The sequence below is a fragment of the Apteryx rowi genome, unplaced genomic scaffold (genome assembly GCF_003343035.1).
Source record: "Apteryx rowi isolate R43461 unplaced genomic scaffold, aptRow1 scaffold_268, whole genome shotgun sequence".
Taxonomy (NCBI): Eukaryota; Metazoa; Chordata; class Aves; order Apterygiformes; family Apterygidae; genus Apteryx; species Apteryx rowi.
In genome coordinates this window covers 285,195-305,555 of record NW_020449063.1, presented here as the reverse complement: position 1 = coordinate 305,555, position 20,361 = coordinate 285,195, and the positions used below count along the sequence as shown (strand labels likewise).

The 20,361-nt window shown below is 36.2% G+C and overlaps 1 protein-coding gene across 2 annotated transcripts in view; it reads left to right on the top strand.

Annotated features, from left to right (window-relative positions):
- Window positions 1-20,361, top strand: part of NCK2 (NCK adaptor protein 2) — a 90,641-nt gene that overhangs the window by 38,630 nt on the left and 31,650 nt on the right. For both annotated transcript variants that reach the window (XM_026068067.1, XM_026068066.1), the window contains exon 3: window positions 16,636-16,877. In XM_026068067.1, coding sequence (XP_025923852.1) covers window positions 16,652-16,877 — 226 coding nt within the window. In that variant the 5' untranslated portion in view covers window positions 16,636-16,651. The remainder of the gene's footprint in view (window positions 1-16,635; window positions 16,878-20,361) is intronic.

Sequence of the window (20,361 nt, the reverse complement as noted above, 5' to 3'; positions counted from 1 at the left end):
AGCTCTGGCAAGTGGAGGCTGGGCATCTCTGCATCCTAGTCAGTAACCCGGCTGATTCTGTAGAGTCCTTAAAAATAAGTGTAACAAAAGATGAGAGCAGCATTCGATGCAATAAAACAGTACTACTTACTTTTATGGGAATAACACTTGGTTTCGCATTTGAGGTTTTTGAAATTAAATGTATTATACACTGGAGAAGCAGGAGCAAAGCATCAAACAGCACTTCAGTCTAAGACCTGTTCCTCAGGGCTTAATTTTCAACAAGAAGCTTAAGAACAAAAACAAACTAAAAATGCTTGGTATTAGTCACTTGAAGCATTCACAGGTTCTACCGTCTAGGAAAGGAAAAGGGGTTTTCTTCCTCTCTTGCAAGTTCTCTGTGAGGTCTGGGGGAGAGGGAAATGGATGCGTCCACCTTGCACCCCCACCTTAAGATAATCAGTGAATTTCTATATGCTTGCTTCTAGTYGTCGATGAGCTGCGGGATTTTATCTTGCCCCTCTTCTCATACACTTCTCCCCGCTTCCCAGTATTCCTGTACACATTTTCTTAAAAGGCCAGTCACTGAGGCATAATGCAGGATTGATAACACTACTAGTTTATTCTAACTCCTCTCTCTAAGATCTGATTTACACAGTGAAGGAGCTGTTTTCCTTCTGTTTTAAGGTTGCCCATAACAGAGTTGTGGGGTGTAGCTCTTGAATACAAGTCAAGGTACTAAAGTACTGTAAGAAGCTGCCAAACGCTAAATATTTTGTGTGGCTCTCAACTCATATATGAAACAATGATATCATAGCCACTCTTATTGAAACTGTCAGTACAAATACAGATTTTTATTTGTGTTTATCCAGAAGGAATGAGAACTCAGTAGGTAAACTTCCAAATTACAGACCTGTGTGGTTTTAAGCCTGTTTTTTTTATTTAATCTTGGTTCTAGTACAGATACTAATCCCAAAAGCATGTCTCAGTGTTTGGAAATTATTTGGCGACTGTTATTTCTCTTTCACATTTGTTGATGCATTTTATTGTTATCTGGTGAGAAGAAGGAAGAAAAGTGTCCATAATTGTGTGAGGGTAAAACAGCTCATCAGTGCAAGAGTACATAACATTTCTAGATGAAAAGGAATGTAATGTAGCACCCATAGCCAAGTGTTGAGTTTTGAAATCATTTGCTTATTGCAGTGAGATTTTATTTGGAAAAGTGGGCTGTGGAGAAATTTCTAGCAGAAGATAAAATAGTTGTGGGGGGATATTAGAGGAGTCTGGAAAAATTCAGTTTTGCTCATGCATATGAGTTGAGAGTAAGAATAAGGGAGGACGTGAATGCAGCATCTCCAGGAAATGTTGGTCTCTTTGTTGAATGAATATTTTGCTAGCAGAAATTTAGACTTTGTTTTTCACACTTTTTGGTTAGTTTCTATGGAAAAAGTCAGATGATCCTAGTCTTTATCTGGTGAAAGCTTGCTTTCAGAAGCTTGCTTTTTTGAGCAGCAGCCCTGGTGCAGTGGAAAACCGTGTTGGGGTAATGGTGGTGGAACAACTGTATAAGTTTCAGTGTTAGAGCGGCTGACACTTGAACTGCAAGATAAGAATTCAGAATAGAGAGTGTCTTATTGATGTGCTTGCAGAAATTTGCATTGTCAAGCGTGTCTTGCAGAAATGTTTTAATAAATTCCCTTCATTCCTTATCCTGTCCTGTGAACGGTATTTTTTTGTTTGTTTTTTTTGTTGTACCCCCTCTCCCCTCCCTTCCACTGAGGAATTGAGAGAGATTTGCTGCTATAATCATGTTGCAGAGCATTCACAAGTACTATTTTATGGAAGAGGAACTCATTTGAACTGGAGGAAGATATGTAAGAAATGATATTATTAAAATAAATGAATGCTGTCAACATTCCAGACCAAGAGCACAGTCTTGACTTTAAATTTAAAGAATTTTAAAGAGTTATAGGACAGGTGGTTTTGAAACCTCTCCTATCTGGAAAAGGGGGAGAGATGGAGTTTCATGTGTGTTTGTGATTTGGGAGCGGGAAGAGGGAATTCAGTCTGACTCCAAAGATTTGTTAGATAGAAGGAGAGCAGATAGCTTTAGTGAGAGACTTGGAGCACCCTTTCTTGCCTGGGCTCATACTTTCTGAGCTGTGCGGCATTAAAAGAGCAGTCATTGATGTGACCACCATGTGACTTGTGAACCTGTAGCATTCAGTTCCATCTTGTACAAGATCCAAGAATATCTCTTCATTTAAATTATGTGTTTTCTTTTGATACATGTCTTGTCAGGAAATTAAAAGATTAAAATTTAAAGTTTTCTGAGTAACTATCTCAGGATCCAGATTTCTGATAAGATTTTCTTCAGGAAGATGAACTGATTTATACAGGAATAAATGTAATGTAATTGGAAATTTTCACCTGCATTGAAAAAAACCTAGAGGATGAAGAACCATCATAATGGTATTAGATGCTTCTTGCTGGAATCTACAGCTATATCTTTTAAGCTGTCTCTTTGATTATGTACCTAAGCACGGAATCAAGAATGATGATATCTTATATCTGGTAATTATTTTTAACTGCGGTGTTCAAAGAGGCTGCTTCTAGAAAGTGGCTTTCTGGCTAGATATTGGAAATAGTTTTTGGTAGGTAACCATGAATTCACGTATAAGTCTCTGAAATTTTTCCTGGAGATTTGAATTGAGAAGTAGGTCTATGTTGGATAAAAGTTCTGTTCCAGGTGACTTGGTAACAAATCCAGAAGTATAAGAATATTTTTCAGTATTTGATATGACAGTGAATTGGAAAGCTCACAGAGCTAGGAATAAGGGTCTGAACTGGTCTTGCAAAATACTTAGTCCTCGGTGAACTAGAAAGTTAAAAATATTTTAATATGCATATTTTTCACAATTTCCTACTGTCATGAGACGGATTGGAGCAGGGTTTTTTAAAGTGACTGGTAAATTGCTTAAAACTATAAAATTAAAGTTGTCTAGAAATTTACTACTTTTTTTCTTTTAAAAAAATAGCTTGTGTTGCTGGAAATAAATGTTTTTTTTATCTGAACAGTCAAACGTATCATCCTCTTTCTAGTTGAAAATAAAAAAATAATATAATTTTCTATGGGGAACAGAAGGTCATCAGTTCAGTTTTATTTTCAGCATTTTATAGACAGTTTAAAGTGAAATCCCTTGAAAAGTAGGTAGCGGTATTTCAAGGGATTAGCAGTAAAATGTAGCAATGTACTGTGATTCTGAGCTTTGTCCTTTTGTATAAGATCAAGGTTACACTTATGTTTGAGGACTGTTCTTTGTTTATACAGTGCATAATGTACTAACACCTCTAGTGAAGTATAATTCATATAGACCACTGAATGTTTGACATGGGGGGAAGAAAGAAATAATGGAAGCAAATCATCCAAACACTTCTTAAAATGTGGGAGTTGTTAAATCTTTAAAGAAATTAAAGGATCTTTTCTTTATAAGATTTCATAGGATTCACCATATCAAGTATGAGTGTTTGAATATTTTAATTTAAAGGTGAAAAGAAAGATTTATTGACAGCTAGGATGAAGATGACACCAGCAGTAAGTTCAGACCTCTTCCTTCACAGAGTATGTTTTTTCAGTGTATCATGTAGATAACGTTATCTAAACTTTTTCTCAATAGTGTGTCTGTTTTTTCTATCTTTTTGTGTGTTTGTCTTTTCCTCTTCCTTTGAGAGGCTGTGGAGAGGTTGGTACATGTAAAATGATGTGTAATTTTCTCTGTATATACACTTGGTATGTGTTGTGTTCTTCCTGGACTTTCCCCTCTCTTCAGTCTTGATTTTGGTTTTCATATATTTCCTAAATGTACAGGTAGGCTTAAGTGTTGCCCACTGGGAGGGATGCAGAGTTAACAGCCCAAAGAAACACCAACACACACTGAGCTTATCCATGCCTCTAACTTGGTAGAAATGCCCATAAAGCAGCACTGAGATCTGGCCATTAATCACTGTAGCCGTTTTAGAGGAAACATGAGGTCTTTTCTTCAGAAGTTTCTTATAGTGTAGTTGAACTGCTTATTAGCTGTGTGGTTTTCCTAAAGCTGCTTTAAAAAGAATTCAGGAAAAGGGGGGTTGATAGTCTTTTCTGCTTGTCTTACATTTAGGTAAATACAGCRAGGCAGGGTTTGGTGTTCGGTTTTGTTTACCTCTCAGCCAAAAAACGTAAGCCAAAAAAGATACCTCCTCCATATCGTATTGTACTGTGTCTCATGTTTGCAGCTAAAGAGTCTGAAGATGTTCCCTCTGCATGGTCTTGATTTTACCATTGATATCTAGAATATGAAGACCATTTGCTCTTGACAGCAATGCATTCAAAATAAAGTGAGAAGCCACCTCTGCTGGAAAAAGTCCCCAGAGATCAGGTCCTCTGCAGCAGGTGCTTCTCTGTAGGCTCTTGACAAGGGCAGAAGGAGAGCCTGCCACAAGTGCTCACTGGGTGCCTGGCTGAGCCCCACCAGCTTCTGGAGCTTGTAGCAAAAGCTGCAGTGAAGGAGGGATGGCATGGACACATGGGTCCCCTCCAGGGTGGGGGAAGCCATCAGAAGGAAATTACAATGTGGCTGGGTATCTGTGGTTGGAATTGCTTGATATTCAGGCATTGTTTCTTTCCCCCTTTACAACAGACTAAAACCAGAGAGAACTTAATTCATATTCACTGTGTTTTCTGATAAGTATATGTTAAGAGGGTCTTATAGTTCTTAATTAAGAGGTGTGTGGAGAAATATCGTCTTCCAAAATTACTGGCTAGGTTGAACGAAGCCTTAATAAAATCATCTAACTACAAAAATCCTCTCTTGCTCAGCATTTTTTGTCTGGTCTCTAGAAAGTTGCCAGTACTGTCTTTTCATCTTTGTCCTGCTTTCCAAATGAAATAAAAATAAAAGTTTCTTAAAACAAAGAACTAAAAAACCCAAGCGCAAATATCCTTTCTTCTTTTCTTTTAAAATCCTTTAAGGTTGTCTTTAGACAATTTCTTAATAGTAATCCTCTGTTTACACGAAAGGCTCAAGACAGGTTTTTGTTATAAACTCTGCGCCCTGTGCATTGGTGTTTATACTTCCAGCTTAGCTAAGACCTGTATAAAATGTTTTTACATAACTCTATTATTTTTTTTCTTTTAAGCATGGGTAAGTTATAAGGCTCCTAACTAGTATCACTAAACTTTAACGTGCATTAATATAACAGCTTGTTTCTGCAGAATACCAACTTTTTGTCCTTTGAAATACAATTTTAAATTTCAATAATCTATCAGAAGCTAAAAATGAACAGCCTACTTCATAATAGGCTTGCTATTCCAGAAAGGGTGTAGAAATAGCCTTTTCTTCTTAAGAAGACATCAGAAGGTTTTAAAAAACTTAGCTTACCAAAACAGCTGAGTGCTTATCACATGAATAGGAAAGATAATATTTAATATCATGTGTTTTAAATAGTGTCATATTGATTAAGTATTTGTATCTTGACATGCCCCAGACCAGGAAATTTTGTCACAGCAGTATTACTAACAAAATAAAAACAAATTCTGAAATTGAGAAGGTTAGATTATGTGAAGGTCACAGCATTAAACACAGTGAACACCATATAAAAAATAGGCTATTATTGCATGAATTCATGCAAGTCTAGAACTTGTGTTCTTTTTTTGCTGCAGCAGCCTATCTTGTAACATCCTTGAGAGTTTTCCCCTTCTGCCACAGTAGAGGTAGTAGGCTAAAATAACATTTTTATTTGCTACTTTTTAAAATAAATATTATTAATTTTATTCTTGTCATAGTTTCTAGAGACTTACTGTTGTCCTTTTCTTGACAGCTTCAGTGTTTTGTATACTGTGTTCCTCAAATTGTGAAGCTGCATTAGCCTGAATAGTGGGGCAGCCTTGACTGTAGGGTGACTTTGGCTATGGGAAAGGAGGAAAGAGCTGACCTGAGGGAAGTGCCTGCTGTTTGCACTCGCTGTGCTAACTGCGCTTAGAAGGTGCATGCTGCCGAGCCATCCCTGCAGCCTGTCGCGGATCAGCTTAGTGGCAGAAGATAGCTGATAACCACAGTAATACCACAGTTCTGCATGTACCCGATATCAAATTCATTGTGTGTGTATCGTGGTATCATGGTACCCATGGTATTAGTCTTGTGTCCTGCTCCGCTTCTGTTGCAACGTGCTCTTCAAACCTCTTATTCCCTCTTGGCCAAACATTTCGAAGTATCGTGATGGGCAGCTGTCAGTATCAACACAGATAGTATATCAAGATAGTATATCCTTTGACTGCAGGGGCTTCAGTTTTATAACAGGTACTGAGAATTTGGAAGTTACATTTTCAAGTATGCTGCTGGAGTTCTGAAAAGTACTATGTTCAGCGTAATTTGAAGAGGGGCAAGACCCCCATTTTCCTTGTCTGATCTTGATTGTAGGCTAACAGGGTACTTACCAAGGGGAAAACACCTTACCAGCTACAATTATTACTTGCTTCTATTGCCTAGGAAGCATTGTTGTAACACCTTCATGCTTGAATGGGACTTAGAGCTGGAAAAGGCCTAGTGATGAGCTAGATCCGCCAAAGACGGTCATCATTAAAACTGTGGGCTGCACGCAAAATATATGTGAGTCTTTGGAAAATTTCACTTTTTTTTTTTCCCTAAATGGTGAGTTTATATATTAAAAGATCACTTAAATGAGCCCCTGATTATTTCATCTGGACACACTGATTCATGTCATAGGCTTCATGAAAGTACTGGGTGGGAAATTTTTTTTCAAACATCTTTTCATATGTTGTTATATAAATGTAAAGTGATTTTTTTTTTTTTTGGTTGAATGGCGAGTGGCTGCATTGACTCCTTAATAAGAGGAATATTTCTGGGTATTTTTAATCTGTGTGCTTTGTTATTTTATGTCTCTCTTTTTTAAAAGACTTCTGAACCACTTAGGTCAGAAAACAAGCTTAACTTTTGTGCTCTGTTGGAGCTACACAGAAATTCGTTGYCGCTAAAGTAGTCTTGAGGTTTCCTGTTTGCTGATGTTTTGTAACACAAGATACAAGGTGCTGTAGTGTAACTGCAGTTGTATTAGAGATTAGCATATCAGGTATATTGTAGGGCAGCAAGAAGCAAACATTGGTTAAAAGTTGTCAAATGCATCCGTTTGAAGAACAAAAACCAAAACCTCTCAGCATTGTGCCACTAAACAGTAGGAGATGATGAAACGACATGTGTGGGGGTGGGGTTTTGATAGAGTCAAGATAAAATTGTTTAGGCAGTATAGTTTGAARTTACTAGTTAATTAAGGCAGGTTACAATAAGAGCTGGTCCTTCACTTTTTTGAAGATATACAGGTCACTTACTGTATTTTAGTAGGAAAGTATTTTAGTAAGAATTTAGAACTATATAAAATATTAAAATATTTTAGTAAGAACTGTCATCTAAAAACGCTTGTTCTAGTGTGGCCAAACAGATTTTAAATCCAGAAGGGGACCATCATAATACAATCTGTTTTTTTTTGTTTTTGTTTTTAAAGTAGTGCACAGGGCAGAGTATCTCGCATGCTATTAACCATTCCACCAGGCTGTATCGCCCTCAAATTTTTGTCTATAATTCTTTTTTTTTTCCAAATGACTCATAAGGAAGCTGAGTACTATTGAGGCAAAAACAAATGTCTCAGGAGCTGCTAGAAACATTCATGTTATCTGATGACCCTTCCTTTGAAGTTATTCCTGTGATCTGTCAGTCAGCTAGTTGTTAATCCATTCAGTAGAGACTATGTGGACTTTTGTACATATGTAGACCTAAATCAGGAGCTGAAAAGAAATGAAGAATATACAGAAAGTTAGTTTGTATGATCATGCCTATCTTCCCTAAAACCCTTTTGATAAGTATTAATTACACCTCCATAATCTGTTGCTGTGCTATGTGGGTTTTTTGGGGGTCTGTTGTCTCTTTATTTTTCTTAGGATTAGTGTTAGGCTGACTACCTGACAATGTTATCAAGGACACCTAATTTATGCTTTCAAATTAGTGGCACGTATAATTCTCCAGAACTTAGCTCCAAGTTTTCCTCAGAGTTGATACTAAAATTATAAAAGCTTTATGGCCAGTTCTGATATTTTAGCATGAAAGCATGCATCTGCAGATTTAAGTGCTTAAATTTTTTTACTATTTTTACTACCCTAGTTAATGTCAGAGCAGAAAATAGTTGTCCGTGTGAAATAATGCCATAGCATAGAAGTGCATATTAAACATTTTTTTTGTTGCATCATGTTCAGGAAACTTACTGTTCTGTCTAGTTTTGTACTTATTACTAATATGTAATGTATTCAAACACATTTTAATAACTTTTTGTAGTTCTTAATTATAGGGACTGTACTTCTTTTGATACCTTTAGTTTGCATTTCCTGAGTTGTGCTGCTTGCTATCATTTTTTTTCTTAAAAAAAAAAAAATGTGGTGGGAGGGGACACAGAAAACCTCTAGTCCTCTAGTGTTTGTTTGTTTTTTTACCTCATTTCTTAAACAGGCTATCCTTTTAACCATATAAAATTTCTTTCCTAACTGCAGAATTGTAAGAAGTTGGAAGATAAAATAAAACATTCTTCTTTCATAGATAAAAATTTACTTGCATCTTTGTTCACATTCATTCTTTTCAGTTTTCATTCATGATTATTTTCAGATTTTGAAAACTGACCTTCTTAAACTACCAATATCAGCTTCTACTAATGTGTCTCTGTTCAGTTTGCACATTGAATTAAATTAGGTAATGATCATTTGCATTTACTCAGCTATCAGTTTTAGTTCAGTAGTCAGCACATCTTAATGAGACGTAATGGTGAAGTACCCCAACTTGATTACTACACTTATGTTAAAGCAGTCAGTAATTTTAGGCAGTCTAGGTATGTGTTTCAGTTTTAATACTAGTAGAACATGAATTGTTGAGTACGTATTCCTTTTATCTATCCCAATCTGAAACCCCCAAAAGAAAAAAAAAAAAAAAAAACTTTGCTTTTGTTGTTGTTGCTGTTTGCATATATTGTATGTTCAGATAGTGTTCCAGGAACTGCTTATGTGGTTCCCCAATTTTTTTTTTTCCTATAGTATATCCATATCTGTAGTCATATGATGATTTTTTTTTTTCCAGTAAGTAAGTAGATCCTTAAACATTCAAATTCTGCTCAGTTCCTCAGTCACTAATTGAAAACATCTGAAAAGAGGCCTTTGTTCAGTTTCAGCTTTTTCTCCACTCCCTTTCCTACATATGATGTGTCCAGTGGTTTTAAATTTTGAGTCCTTAGCCTGTTGTTAAATATTTGGTCTCAGTTGTTGAACTTAAAGCTTAAGAAATCTTAAGACAAGATTTCTGAGCTGAGGTCCACCAAAACTTCAAATTTGAGTCTTCCACGTGACTTGTGTTCTAACATGTTGCAGATTTTTCTACTCAAGTATCTGACGCTTCAAAATTGTGTAGATGGATGATGAATGTTTGGTCACTGTGGTTATTTAGCTGAAGCTCTCTTTAAAAAGAGGGAAAAGGTATTCGTCTGTAACTTTTGGTGCAGTGACCTCTTTCCAATGAAATGTGTCCCTTGAGGTGGGTTGACCCATATTATATGCAATATTGAAGTCCTAAACTGTAAAAGAGGTTAGAAAAGGTGGCCATTATGTGATCCATCTCCATTTGTCTGAGGACTGGCAAATAACCCAAGTAGCAAAGCATAGGAAGTGCTTTACCAGTTTTAGCAAAGGGCTAAGATTTGCCATAATTTGGGTTGGCTCATTTACAGTCTTTAAATCTCTCTACGTTTTGAGATTCTCTTGTACCAATCATTAGAAATACATGGTATTTTGCGTGGTTTGCGTTTCATGAGTTTAAATTTGACCTTTGCATTAAGGACGTTATATTTCCCACTTTCGTGGCAAAAAGCAAGCTCTCTTCAAATTTGTCAAATGTGCTTCCTTTAAGTATTAAAACTGCTGAGTGTTTTATTGGAAATAGCTAGAAGTATATCAAAAGGGTGTAATTGTCTTCCACAAATTTTCATTTCAATTCACATTGCTTTTTAATTCCTTCTGAGTGTAGTCTGTGAGACTGCTTAATCTCGTATGTAGAGCTACATTTTGAAACCTTTTTATATGTCAAAACTTATTTTTCTGCACTGAATTAAAGAACGAAGGCAAAACTTCAAACCTCATGAAACAGTAGGCAGGCTTCTTCACACAGATTGCATCTTCATAAATAAAAAAGCTGCAGACCTCAGTGTGTGTATCAGATAAAGTGATCTAATAAAAGCTCTTTTATTAATTACTGAGCACTATAGGCACATTCACTTAGTGTGAAAGAGACTCTGATGGAAAGATTTTTTTTTATTATTTTTTTTCCCCTCAATGGTATTTCCCTGGAGGACCAAATATCGCCTGGTTGTTGTGGTTTATGGAAGATGAACGGAGTGGATGTCAGATGACTTGGCCTGCAGCAGCACACGATGCAACCGTAGGGGGCAAAGCTCATTTTGGCTTTGGGGAGGAGCGGTAGGGGAAGGGATGGTTGTTCATTCTTCAAAACTTAGAGAAAACTGTCATATATCAGTAGTTGTCTTTTTATTTTTCCAAGACAGTTAACTAATATCATATAGTAATTATGTATCTTAGGTACACCAGTGTCATATAAAAGCCTACATATTGGTTAAGGATAGTGCCTTTCTTTCAGTGCGTCTTAGGAGTACATCCAATTGCAGTACAGTCTTTGTTAGTATCTTTGTTACTTGAATTATGACTTCCTATTAATAGAATTTTTGCTTGTTCCCTTGGTGAGAGATTAAATTATTACTGTCATTTTTCAGCCATGTTCATTTTTGCAAAATAAATTGTGAACAGCAAGAGCAAGTGCTTCTTTCCTCACTGCATCTTTAAAGCTCAACCTTAGTTCCTGTTTTCACCATCTGAACTAACCATATCAACCTTAGCCTTTCTCCCAAGGGCAGGAGAAGATGCTTGTTTTCTGCCCATTGGACCAGGGCATTAAATTAGTGGGAATTGTGACTTGTGTCTCAGTAAAAAGGAGATTTTGGAGTCCAGATGGTACACTCGAATGGATTCTTTTTTACTTATCATTGTGGAAGAAACACATTATCCCTGTATATATAAAAATATATATAAATGTATGTATATAAAATAAAGTTTTCTGGGTCTGGTGCCCTCAAGAGAAAGTAAGACCTATATAACAAGTTTTTAAAGTTTGATTTTTAAAATAAGTTACACATGTAAATCCAGGAAACTTTTGGTACCTTGTTTTTGTTCTGCTTTGTTTTTTTCCAATTCATTTGTATTTTAGTGGTAAATCTTTAAAAGTAACTTCAGCACATGTTTTTAATGAGTTTAAATTACTTCTCCTAAGCTTGTTATTCCTAAATAGTGTCAAAAGTATTTAAATGCTTTAAAATTAAAGCAAAAATACTTGTATATAATACTTGTTGGTATAAAGTGACTGACCTGTTTGTGTTAGCTTTTTTTAATTACGTAGTGAATAAGATACTGAGGTGGGTTTTTTTTTTTACTTCAGCTCTTTATAACTACAATTTATTTTTAATTTTTTTTTTCAATCCTTCATACTGATCTCACTTTCTGTCTGTCTTCGTGCTTCTTAAAAAGAAAAAAATTATTGATTTAGTAAATGCTATCAAATGGGCATTCAGTTAATTCATTTCACATGAAAAATGCATCACAAGTAGCTGTACAAGTTTGTGGAAGCAAATTCTATTCAGTTCCTCTACACTGAAGTTTTGTACAGTTCAGTTTCAAAAGTATCGGTTCAAAATTGCACAGGTGGTTGTTTATCTTGTTCTTTTTTGTTTTTTGGGGGGTTATTTTCTACCTTGATAAATTCTTGTATCATTGACGGTTTATTGGATGTTACCCTTTCTTTTCTGGGGTTGCTTCTGATAAAGTCTCTGCAGGAGCTGCAGTGTTAGATACTGCACTGATGTCTGCCTTTGACCTACCTTAGGGCTAGCTAAAGTTCTTCCCCTGTTTGAGCAGACTTTCAGGACAGTCCCGAATACAGTCCAACCTGCGTTTACCCTGACTGGGTTTTTGTTCGCTGCCTTCCTTTGCTGGTAGKATTCTCAGTTTTTCTCTCTCTGCCAAGGGCATTTTTGTATTAGAGCATTTTTACGTGTCCCTGTAGTAGTGCAGCTGCCAGTGAAGACAGGACTTGTCTCCTAATAAAATTATCAGCTGGGTGAAATACTTAAGGTGGGTGAAAGCACCTGAGCTCAATCCAAACCAGTTCTTATACTCAGGTATTCCTAGCATTGCTGCAGTTTTTCTGGAAAATGGTTTAAAATTTTCCTTGTGAAAATTTCCACTGTTACTGATATCATTAATAAAACTTCCATTATAGTGCAGCAATCTGAGATCACCTTAGGCCCTTTTGTCATTTCAGTGCAGTGCTTATGTTAGACTTTCCCCTGCTAAACAGTACTTTGTACTCATTGGTTTCACTTTCTCCTTTTTAGTTTTTAACTTCTGGCTATAATATTCAGAAGAACAGACCACAAGTTTTCTGGAGAAGTTTTATTTAAGCAGTCTTAGTTTCTAGAAATAAATTAGATTTTATTTTGGGCCCTGGTACCAAGGCTTTGTCTGCACTCCTACAGCTGTATTGGAAAATACAGTTAAAGCTTGCCTAGTTATTGTAGGCACAATCTGTGTTTCAGTAACTGCAGTACTTAAGCCTGAAGTGTAAATGATGTGTTTCTGTCCAGATAGAAGCGTTTGTCTAGAGGATAGGATCTGCATGTGTCTTTTGGCTACAGATGTTCTGTTACCATTTACCATTGACTTTTATTGCTATATCAGTTATTATAGGATCTCCAAAGTCCTTGTCTGGTAATCAAGCTTGGCTTTAATTTTTATAGTCTATTAATATTCACATAGTAAAAGAGTACAACTGCTTGCTGTTTATAACTGATTATTTCTAACATTTCAGCAAATATAATGTTGGTAAAATTAGCAATGAGGGAAACGCTTGCTGAAAAGGGGTTGCAGGGATGTAGGATGTTGGGGGGGTTGATTTTTTTTGTTTTTGTTTGTTGGAAAACTGCATTTGGAAGTTGCTTTAAATTAAAAGTAAAGCAACTAACCATTCATGTTTTGATACAGTAAGCCAAAAAACAAGGCGATATACACTTTCAAAAGTAAAACATCCTTTTGCAGTGAGAAATGACTGTTAGATTTCATAAATTTACAATTGTTTGCATAGATATTTTAGAGCTTTTTCTTGGTGCTTTTTAAAGTGTGACATCATTTGATGCCATCTTATTGTGATATGAGGAAATGATTCTCTATTTCAAACATAGCACTTCTGAGCATTTTGAGAATGAACGTGCCAGAAGGCTGTACACGCTTAGCAGTCAAAGATTTTCTTGATGTGGAAGAGTCATGTTCTACAGCAMCCCTTCTGGAGAACAAATATGTCCTTACTTGCATCTAAAGTAATCTTAGCCCTGCAAATGTCACAGGAAGTATCTTACTGTCCTTTATGGGGCCAGTCTAATGATGTAATCATAAGCAAATTATTTTAAGAACTTCAATACCAGTCGTCCCCACATTGAAAACCAAACTCTGCACACGTGCACGYGCACAGCTTTAAATGTTTAACTGCCATTGTATGACGCATTTTGACCCTTTATAAAGTGACTGGTTCCCATCTCTTCTTGAGTAGGAATGTTTTTGCCATTAAACATTAAGCAGCACCTGCAGTGCTTTAGTGAATTGGGCTCTGTATGAGCATGCTGCATGAAAAACTTGGCTTTTCTACGTTTCTGAAAAACCTATATAGTGTAAGAGGTCCGCTTTTGAAGTGACATCATTTCTCATTGAGTGGCATTTCTACACTTGGGCAGTAGCCAGCTCCAGGCTCCCTGTCCTGAGTGAATTTCTGAGCACTGTATAGTTGATGGCGCCAAACGGGAAGTGTGTGTTCTCCCTTTGTTTCTGGCCTTGCCTCACATCTAGGGGGAAATCTTTGACTGTTATGGCAGGAGCCAGTTTCATGTTATAGTTTCAAAGGAATAGGAAGAGTCTAGTAGTTTTCCATCAGGCATTATTCGGATATTATGCCTAATATGCTCATTTTTATTAAGATACTGTAATTTAGACACGGAATTTTACTTGTTTTTATTGTGAATACAATGCTTCTAGAGGCGAAACCTGTGTGGTTGCAACATCAGCCAGCTGTGCTGCTAGTGCCCTGTTTCTTAATGTTCTCCATATCTCCAGGAATCGTGAGAACTGACCATCTCACAATTGCCGAGGTAAAATAAACTGATCTAAATTGGCAAGAGAGATTATATTGACGACACTGGCATCTGGAGCAGGCTTGACTGCAGTCTCTCTATGGCTACATCAGCTTATTGATCTGTAGACTGTGTCTATTTTATGTGAATCAGAAACCAGGGCAATTTCATTAGAGACTGTGTTCCAAAGCTCATATTCTCCTATGTCTTTGTCATTGTCAGACTGGGTTATTGTTTTAGGGTGGGGAAAAAAAAAATTAAAGGGCATAGCGATTTATTTCTTGTAACATCACCAGTTCTAAACCCTTCCTTGAATAGGTCACAGCCATTTTCAATTATAAGAATTCTGTTTCTTCTTAATTATTCAAAACACCATAACTGGGTTTTGAATTAATCTTGGGGCTGTCAGCTGTGTAAACTCATATTTGAATCTTGTTTTTAATTGCTGTATGTTCCTCTGTGTTTTCTGATTTGAAAGTGAGGAATTAAACCTCTTGATTTCAGCTTCACATTTTCAAAAATGTCTTTCTTTGGCTGTTGTGGCAATGTCATGCCTGCGTTGCCCATGAAAGACAACATTGTTAGTGATTTTATTTTAAGTGAAGGAGTGGATCTTCGGTGACAAAAAACTTAGCAACCATAATTCAGCTCTATAATGATGCTATCATAGAAACCAAAATGATGATAAAGGGAGGCTTCTGAGTTACACTAGAGTCCAGTATTGTGTTCTGTAATTAGAAATTAATTTTAAATAATAAAAACACTTTTTTTTCCCTTTGAGACACTGGACTGCTGGGACGTCTAGCATGTTGTTTTCACAACTTGTACCATAGTTAAAGGGAGAAAGTGTGTCTGTGTGCGTGTATACAAATTGTAGAAGCAAACCTTCTAGAGCATGAGTGGTATAACTTCTTTGCTGAACAGAAAACCTCTAAATGAGGTTTGGGGTTTTTTAATTTTATTTCAGTCACATAAGCTAGTAGATATCATACAGTTCACCCTAAGGTACTGTACTGTTAAGAATTAGACAACAAAGTCAAATCATGTTAAAAAGATCCCTGGACACTGGCATTTTGAAGTACTGTAGGAGTGTTTTCTACTGAATTGTAATTTATTGGACATCTTCAGTTTTTAGGGTTTTTTTTAATCTAGTATACTGATTTTGAAATATATTCTCATCTCCCTCTCTCCCACCCCCCTCCAAAAAAGCAGTGATTAGAAAAGATTACATAACTTCAGAGAAATTGTTACTAAGAATTTAGAGGACAAAATAATCCGTGGTTTGGTTAGCCTTACAACACATTTGAATGACTGTTACTTGCATGGGACTCTTCTCTCTTCCTTGCATACTGTTGTACTCTCTCACTGTCATGAAAATTAGGTTATTCCTGGCGTATTCCTAGATGTGCGGGAAAGTTATGTAAGGACACAGCTGCCTTTAGGCAGCTGACAAAGAGCTTTTCCAAAGGTAATGTCTTGTAAGTAGAAGAGACTACTCATTCAGTCTTAAGAGAACTTTGAATAAGTTTAGGGTAAGAAAGAAAGGAAGGAAGTCTGGGAAGACACAGCCAGGGCTGCTTGCTACCTAGTAGGCGGCTGCCCTGTGCCCGGGGCAGGACTGCTGCGAGCTGCTCCCTTCCTGGGAGCAAAGGGGAAGCAAAGGCTTCTCCCAAAACGGCAGTCAGGTGCTGCCTTTACAAAACATTTTCAACAAAGGCTTACTAAAGACAATGCCTTCTTTTTGATGGCAGAGATTTCCCTGCTGAGTTATATTCCTTATTGAAGTATTTTTGACTTCCTACTTAAAAAAAAAAAAAAAAAAAAAAAAAAAGGAGAATGTGTTTTGGGGCAGAAAAATTTTAAATAAGGTGTTAGCATAGGATTGATATATATTAAATATGATAACTAGGATGGAAGGAAAATACGTTTTTGGACTGCTGCTGTATTTTTTTCTGAAATCAGAACTGTGAATGCTAGATGTGGGATAGTTTTATAATGCTGTATACAAAAACTAAATGAATTTTATGACTTAGCCATTGTTAATATATATCTAAATAATATTTCATATGCATTCAGAGGAAGAGAACATAATACCATCTTATAACTAGAAATTGTTATCAACTATTGTCATATTTTAGTGACAGCAAAACCAAGAAAGCTGAATATGACACTTTTTAAAAATGGAGTTCTGTTCTAGGTTTTTTTTCTGTGCGTCTTTCTCATTTTCCCTTCCCTTTCCTTGCTTATTTCAGAAGAGAGTTTGAAGAAAATTTTGAGTAAGAATTACATGATGTAATTTATTGATGAACATGTTTTAATATTTTGTTGCAGAAGGACTCCATGAAAGATGACAGAAGAAGTTATTGTTATTGCAAAGTGGGATTACACTGCACAGCAGGACCAAGAACTTGACATCAAGAAAAATGAACGTCTTTGGCTATTAGATGATTCCAAGACATGGTGGAGGGTAAGAAACGCRGCCAACAAAACGGGATATGTGCCATCAAATTATGTGGAGCGGAAAAACAGCTTGAAGAAAGGTTCTCTGGTTAAAAATCTAAAAGACACATTGGGTAAGTCCTTTAGTACTTTGGAAGGAAGTACTTTAGTAGATTTGATGAATTTTGGATTGGGAATGTTGCTTGTATATATATATATTTTTTTAAGAGTGTGTGTGTGTGCGTTTGTTTTTCTTTTTAAGAAATGCTTGTATAGACTTTGTAATCCATAGTTTGAGGTCACATGTTGGATGAGGGAGGGATGGAGGGGAGTGGGGGTGGGGAGAATCATGGGGTCCGTAACCATTTTTCTCGTGTCTCGTATAGGAGAATAAGATTTTATTTTGTTCCAGTTTGCCAGTGCTTATGTATTTACAGTGGCTGGAGAATTGTTTTTTCATTGAGACATGAACTGCTGAATCTTCTCCTCTCATGCCAAGTCCTCTCACACAAAAACAGAAAGATGTGAACTGGATTGTCACAGCACAGATAACATAGCAAAGCTTGATCACTTTATGAAAAGGGTTGTATGGTGTCGTTACATACAGTGTCAGGGGTTAGGTTTCTGTGACCAAGATGTTCTTTCTGCTTCCAAGTTCTTAATACTTACTCTGTAATAGATTTGTGCATAAATTCTTCRCAACAGTATATCATCCATATAAAGCAATATACCTTTGAAAAATTTTGAGCATATTTTGAAGAAATATATTTAGAAGTCAGGCAAAAATAATTTTTGTTCTTTTTTCCTTTATTTTTGCAATGATTTTTAGTGACTCTGTCGTGGTTAAATAACTGAAAAATAGAGCTGTGCATATGGCTATAATAGATGGCTGGGTAAATGTAGCGATAACCCATCCATAGGATGGATATAGAGGCCAAAAAGCTACTAGTGTTGTTTTAGGATATAATGATTAAAATAGGAAATGTGTACACCTGGAGGTGTTTCAGAGGTGTTGGGCTTTTTTTTGCAGGTGTTGTTTTTTGCCTGTGTTTTGTCAACTCTTACCTAGGGAAAACTTACTCTGTTGCAGTTTTCTGTAGCAAATACTGACTCTCCAACAGAAAAAATGAGAATTTGGGGTTGAATTTGTTATAAAACAAAAAAGTTCACTTGGAAATAACATGGTTATAGCTCATGTGGATTTATTTCAGGTGTCCTGTGCTGGTGTTGTATCTAAGAGGTTCGGTTTCTTGGTTGCTTTTTCATTACTGTGTCCTCCATTTCTGAGCTGCCATAAAGTACTTAGAAATGAAGGACTAGAGAATGGGTAGCAGGCAAACAAGGCTATCCCCAAATGTACAACTGTAATATTTAAAACAGTAGACATTTCTCTTGGAATATATTCATTAAAATGCAAGAAAATGCAATTATGTCTTTTCCAAGTTTCATGTGAAGAAGGAGCCCCAGTTTCAGTTAACTAGTTCAAATCAAATTTGCAGTTGTGATTTTAACCTCCTATTTTATGGATTTTAACTTGTTTAAAATACACATACATTTTGTCTGAAAGTTCTTTTATGAGCTCATTGCATCTCAGTTGTGATATCACAGCAAGTGTTCTTGTAAAACATGGAAACATACTTGATGTAAAAATATCTCTATGGGATATAAAAGAAAGTGTATTTATTTAAGTAAAGGAACCAAAACATGTCCTAGCATAATATTCACCTTTACCTCTTTGATTGTAACAAAGCTGTATACTGCAGGGTGCTTCGCTTTGTTACGGTGGTGGCACATGAAACGGTGAGAAAAAACCTTTCGGGTTTCATGTCTGAACCTTAACTATTGTCACAATCTTTCAAACCTCAGCCACCTGCATATAGATTCACAGATTTTTAAGTTCTAAAGGACCTTTATTGTAATTTACTGTCTTTTCTGTTCCTAATTTAATGTTACCCCCTGCATTAGGTATATGTTATTTAGGTCAGGCAGAAAATGGCCGTATGTCAGTGATGAGGTTTTGCTTTTGTAGTGACCCTGTATACCTACTAGGGATATAGAAATCAAAGTAACTCTCATGCTCTTTTATGCTCTTGCATCCTGTGACAGTAAGAAATGGCCTACGTGTACCCAGCCCACAGATTAGCTCAAGTTAAACTTGTTAAGAAAAAAAAGTCTTAGAAGCTTAAGAGTATTCTTTCTTTATGGTTTTTAACTGCTGTGAACTGCTTAGCATAATCAAACTAATCACTTTGTACTGTGTTCTGCAGATCTGTACAATTTTCTTTTCACCTTTCCTGAATCAGAATCCCTTGCTAAAATACAGTTTTTAAGCCTTGTCTTGCTGTACAGTAATTTCCTGTTCAGAATAAGGAGAGCATGTGTCCTTCCTTAGAGGAGCCTCTGTTTTCAGCAAGTACCAAGATTTTTATTTATTTATTTTTTTAAACAAAGGCTTGGAAATAGCAAGACTGATACTTGACCTAGTGAAACAGCTTTTGAAAGTTCTCTTGTGCCCAATGAAACAAGCTCTTAAGTTCTCTTTATAGAAATCTAAAATGTGTCTAGTGCCTAATCCTTAAACCAAATCAGTCTCCAGCCTTGAGCTTGAAACTATCACCAAAATATCAGGTACTGAACTTGAAGGAAAAAAAGAAAAATCAGTCAGTCTTGTGAAATCTCAGGGCAGAACTAGCAGATTGCACTAGCTTTCTCATTGAAGGCAACTAAGACTTGAAAGAGGGGGACACTGTGACATACCCCTATCCATCTTTGATCCATCTTTGATACTTGCAGCACTCCATCAAATGGTTGCCTCCACAGACATCCACTTTCCCCTGTCACTTCCTTAATAAATTGTATTTCTTTGTATTCAAACATATTTCATTTGAAAGCATTGATATCACTCGAGTGATGTAGTGTTGCCTGTATGAATGCCCATCACTATCTACCACTCTTGTAGTCATCTACAACACTTACTAGCAGTTGATTTATGCTTACTTCCAGATGCTCAATAAATATAAAAAGTGTCAGCCATAGCTCAAATCATGGCAGACCCCAGAAGAACTATTACTATTTAATTAATAGTCTTCATAGTTGACTGTTGAAGATGCATCAACTAAACAGTTTTTAATCTGTTTAGTGTGTGTTATAATGAAAGTTTATGGCAGTGGTTAATAGATCAGTGTGTCATGTGTACAGAGCCAAATACACTACTGAAGTCTATTACATCTGTGCAGTTCCCTTTGTCAGGAAAACTTTTTATCTCATCAGAGAATGAAATCATGCTTGTTCAGCGGCAAAACTAATTTTCCTAAAACTACGTTGACCGTCATTAATAGAATTATATTAATAAAGTACTAAAAGACTGAGATTCAATCAGCTTTACTGTTGTTTGCCTTGGGGTTCATGGAAGGTTAATGGGCATGTGTGTACCTGGAAGACACAGCTTGCTGTTTTAAAATATCAGCCCATTTTCAGCACTATCCCATTCTTTAATTTCCATTGTATTTCAGAGTTTTTGAAAAAGAACATTAGCAAATAAAACATGTTCAGAGGCAGCTTTTATATGTACTGGATGCAAATTGAAAGGCTGATTAACACCTGTTTAGCCTATGTTGA